Below are 5,323 nucleotides of genomic sequence, written 5' to 3'. Positions count from 1 at the left end.
TTTCAAGCATTTTTTTCCTTTTCTAAATTGATGTATAATACCAAAAATACCATTTAAAGATAACCGTACTATTGAAAAACAAATTTGAAATTAATTACTATTTTGCCTAATAATCCATTAGAATTTATCAAATGTATTCATCGATGGACAAAGCTCTTTTCTCAAAGATGGTCAAGGCTTTTTTTTTGTTCAATGTCATCTAACGACTACTCAAGGAGGTCTGCCATTCTTTTACAGTTCTGGTCGCGCAAAGCATTGCACAGCTTGGTTATCGGGTCTTTCTCCACAGGACAAAGAGAGATTTTATTCAGTAAAATGGTGCATCCATCCCGCATGGACTTTGTACAAGCTCTTTCTATCTCGTCTTTGTCGTGGAATGTCAATATCCCATCAGCATAAAGCTGTATATATACGTCCTTAGGGTCAACGCTGTTTACAATTTCAGGGATGTGACGTTTCAACTTCTCGTACCTTGCTTCTAGGATGCGGGCATTCTGTCAATTAAAAATAAAATATTAATTTATATTGGTAAAATAGCCTTGCTATCGTGACTATCTGTTAGAAGTAGATAAATAACGACAGGCAATGAATGTTAGGTCTTCATGCAGCAAAATTTCAATTTTCAGGAAACGTTTAGGATTATCTTTTAATCACAAGCTTAGGGTACATTATATATGTAAAACAGTTCACAGAATTACGGTCCTTGAACCTGTTTCTAGTATTTGAGTTTTGAGTCAGTCATAATGGAGATGAAAACTTATTGTGAATTGCACTCCAACATTTGGAGCTCATATTGGATCCTTCTGTGAATGGTTTTAGATTGCGTATATCTTGGCTTGAAAGGAAAATTGCTTAAGTTTCCTCAGTATTTTACATTATACATGGCTAAGAATGTGCCTCAGTTTTTCTCTGTATATTCGGTGTAAAATGTAAAATTCCAGACTTATTATACCACTTCACATACATCCACAACACCACAAACACACATACATACACACACACACTCTCGCACAAAACGTAAACACACACCAACACATACACGCACAACTGGCACAATCGCATGGTCACGGACACAATGACAAGGTTTATATACATACTGCAAACACATCCATATTGCTCATACTTACAGAAATAATCTCCAAACTTTTTTTCATGTCAACATGCGCTCTGGCCTCGACCCTTCTAAATAATTCCAGCATTTCCAGAAAGGAGTCACCCACTGCAGATAAGACCACGTCACACGGCTCCCGCTTTCTTTCAGCGCTTCCATCCCATCTAATGTCAGCGGCAATAACAGGCCATATGTTTGGGCTTTTGATCTCTTTGTTAAGAAAAGTCCGATCTTTCGGAGACAAAAAGCGTATTGGAGGCAAGTCCGTATTTAGTGCACCTGAGCCGATCTCAGACGGAATTGACGACGAGCTTCCTGGGTTATTGTTTTTGACGATCTGTAAATTAGCCAAAACAAATATTTTATGATATGTTGCTAATTTAAGTGTATTTCAAGAACGATTAAATAAATAAACCCCTGTCTGTGATGAAATTTAATTTACGTATGTACAAATGAGACTACTTGATTGGAAGGTCATTGCAAAACATTCGCCTGAGGTTGAGATGTAAACATCTCAAATGTTGTACATTATTTATTAATAATAAAAAAATCATGATGCTACATCTGGTGCACAAAATTTATAGTTTGACCTCCTTTAAGTACAAATAGCCATTGGCAAATATAAACAGACCATATAAATAGATATTGGTGAATCTATATTCCATACATGTTCCGCGTTCCTAGTCACGTTCATTTCAATAATTAAAAGAAAAAACAATAATTATCCAAAAACAAATATTTTATACCTGTGACATGGACTTTCTGCTGCCTAATCCTAGTCCACTTTTCTGTCCCTCATAGCAACGATGACCACCAGGTGTTTCAGAGAAAACACTGCCGCCGGTTGAAGTTTCACTGTCTTCCCCGTGCTTTTGTTTACATGCTCGTTGGTGCGTCGCAAGTCCTTTTCTCGTATATGTGCCACCACAATATTGGCACTGCCGGGTGTTTGATTGTTCTTGTTCTTGTTCAGAGGTTGCAAGTGTATTATATGCTTGCACCGGGCCAGTCACTGTTTCAGAGAAAACACTGCTGCCGGTTGAAGTTTCACTGTCTTCCCCATGCTTTTGTTTACATGCTCGTTGGTGCGTCGCAAGTCCTTTTCTCGTATATGTGCCACTGCAATATTGGCACTGCCGGGTGTTTGATTGTTCTTGTTCTTGTTCAGAGGTTGCAAGTGCATTATATGCTTGCACCGGGCCAGTCACTGTTTCAGAGAAAACACTGCCGCCGGTTAAAGTTTCACTATCTTCCCCGTGATCCACATGCTTTTGTTTACATGCTCGTTGGTGCGTCGCAAGTCCTTTTCTCGTATATGTGCCACCACAATATTGGCACTGCCGGGTGTATGATTGTTCTTGTTTTTGTTCAGAGGTTGCTACAGGAAGAATATTGCTTGCTTGCAAATCGCTGCTTTTGCGCTGCTGTTTTGAAATCTGTGGCTTTTGTTCACAAGACCGATGATGTGTCGCCAGACCCCCTTTCTTGAATGCTCTACCGCAATATTCACATTGCACTGTTTCTGATTGTTTTTTATCACTTTTTTCTGCAGGAGAAACTTTACCTGGTGACAACCCGCTGCTCTGACCAGGTTTTACGTCCTGCGGTTTTTGTTTGCAGGATCGTTGATGATTTGCCAGACCTCTCTTTTTGTACGTTCCTTTACAAAATTGACACTGCACTTGCTCTGAGTCAGCCATCTCTTTGGAGTGAATATCATGTGCCCGAACACAGTTCTTTGTGATTGCTAACCTGAAAAAATGAAGAATAGTATAATCATTAGACATATTTATCAAGTTATTTCAATTTGAATTAAAATTACATCTCTCTCTCCCTAGAGTTCACGGAGACATGGAAATAACTTAAGTTGTTGTCACCTAGCTATAGCGTCATTACCCCCCCCCCCCCAAAAAAAAAAAAAAAAAAAAAAAAAAAAATAGACAGATACATGTAGATAGATAAAGTCGCTGATATAAATAGTAATAGGTCACGAAAATGGAATAAATAAGTGCACTCAGAAAAACTGTGTGCACACAGTGTTCATTAATATATTAGAATAACATAAATGAAACAGTGACTTATAAGCCCACTGGGGCTGGGTGTCAAGTTGATACCAACTTATTGAGACTCCCCAGGGATATAGATCGATCCAAATATCTGTGGAAATGGTCCCTAAGTTTTCCCCTAATCTACCCACAACCAGTGTTATGTATACACATCTCTTATTACAACATTAATCACGTTAGACACGGTATCTGTAATAAAAATCACTTTTTCTTACAATTTACAGCTGTGAGGTGATCATTTCTAAATAAAGGTACATGGAAATGGGGGTGGGACAACCTTTTTGATCAATGTTGTATAACATTACCCATTAACTACATACTTAAGATATTATCTCTCTTACGACCGTACCCACAATTGTCTCGAGAGGCGCGCGACATCTTAAGGACATTGTTACCCTTCGCCCCAAAATCCTTAGTTACTGCCTTACATACATTCTTTGGATTAATAAATAAGGGACCATTCCCACAGATATTTGGATCGATCTATCTCCCTGGGAAGTCTCAGTAAATTGCTATCAAACTAACCGGCTTAAATGTCTGTCACGCCTTGTAAAGCCGTAAGGGGGTAATTATTTTTTACCCTAGCTGATTCGGTAGGCGTGACAGACATTAAAGCCGGTTAAGTTGATAGCAATTTAGTGGGATCTCCAGGGAGTAAGATCGATTCAGATGGATCGATCGAGGCATGGGGACCCAGTCAAAGGGACCATTCCCAAAGTATTTGGATCGATCTATCTCCCTGGGGAGTCTCACTAAATTGCTGTCAACTTAACCGGCCTAGATGTCTGTCACGTCTAGTAGTCAAGCTGTTAGGGGTAATTATCTTTACCCCCTATCTGATTCAGTTTAGCCGGTTAGTCGATAGCAATTTAGTGAGACTGCCCTGGAAGTTGGATCGATCCATTTGGGTCGATCTAAGCATGGGAACCCAGTCCCAGTCTCAATCTTGAGTGCTCAGTAACTAAATTGATTAACATTACACAAATGTTACCTTGCGGATTACGTTGTAATTGCGATTTTGGTACAAACTGAAAAATCGGTTTCATAAATTTCTCTTTTACCTGAGCACCCACGATCACCGTTTTAATGCCGTTTGAATAACACCATTTAGTACTCCAAAATCCTGCCAGCGATTTGTTTTAAAAGTCTCGGTTTCATGAAAATGTGTAATTAGGGGTTCATAACTCCATAACAAAAAAAAAAAAAAAAATGACGGCACCAGTTTGTTGCGAATATACTCCTGGTCAACGTCGCCAATCTTCGTGATAAATTCTTGTTCAGGGATGAAGTTACGCCCTATACCAATTGCTATCTCACCTCATAGAAAGGCGTTAAATTGACAATTAAAGCTTTGAGTGGTCTATGCTTACACGTTGCAACAAAAAAGAATAAACGCCGATATTTTATATCTTCGAGGGGTATTTCATTTTTTTAAATTAGCACAAAGATACATGTAGATGCATTTTTGAATAATAAGATTCAATAAAACACTCATTTTCCGTATCTGGATGCTAATAAAGGGTTAAAATATCCTTAAAGGGTCTGAGAAATCCCGAAGGGGTGCATGTGCGTCCCACACACCTTGATTAGGACATTTAGTCCTAGCTTACACCTTATTGGAATGCATACCCTTGTTAACCTACCTTTGTAATTACTGCACGTGCCCAGTCTGTATCCAGCAATATACATGTACCAACGTTCACTCCTGCCAATTCCTTCTTTCATTCCACAGGCTCCCGTGGTAAAATGTACAAAGCTTAAATCGCACGTTCTTTATACATGTTATACTCCAGAATTGCGCATGTCATTGGAAGACCTATTTTTTTTTTTTTTGGGGGGGGGGGGGGGAATTATTCACCCACCTACGCCTATCCCCTTATAAGGTAGTTTGATAAAAATAAATTTTTTCATGATGATCGCTTTAGTTTTCCGGGTATTAAGTATTCTGTTCGTGGAACTGGTCCGCGATATCGGAGAAGAGAACAATCAAACCCCAAATTAACATGGATAAAAAATCCTGACAATCTTTTCTGTACTCTTATTGTAATGTGACCTACATCTTTTAGTGTGACTTTACTGAAGCCTTGGTTTTCAGATAGCTGTATTGAAGTGGAACTGGCATTCTTGACTTTTGAATCTATTATCC

General features: G+C 38.8%; 1 protein-coding gene across 1 annotated transcript; it reads right to left on the bottom strand.

The window, feature by feature from the left end:
• Positions 1-193: 193 nt before the first annotated feature.
• On the bottom strand, positions 194-4,983 carry LOC106167884 (zinc finger protein 474). Its single transcript, XM_087007506.1, has 4 exons — positions 4,821-4,983; positions 1,858-2,863; positions 1,128-1,448; positions 194-494 (listed from the first exon to the last, which is right to left on the bottom strand). Exons 2-4 carry the CDS (start codon positions 2,809-2,811, stop codon positions 207-209), a joined length of 1,563 nt encoding a protein of 520 aa, XP_086863632.1. The 5' UTR covers positions 2,812-2,863; positions 4,821-4,983; the 3' UTR covers positions 194-206.
• Between the last annotated feature and the right edge of the window lie 340 nt (positions 4,984-5,323).

The sequence above is a fragment of the Lingula anatina genome, chromosome 3 (assembly GCF_051362555.1).
Source record: "Lingula anatina isolate TDL-2025a chromosome 3, LinAna3.0, whole genome shotgun sequence".
Classification (NCBI taxonomy): Eukaryota; Metazoa; Brachiopoda; class Lingulata; order Lingulida; family Lingulidae; genus Lingula; species Lingula anatina.
This window is presented reverse-complemented; position numbering and strand designations above follow the sequence as displayed.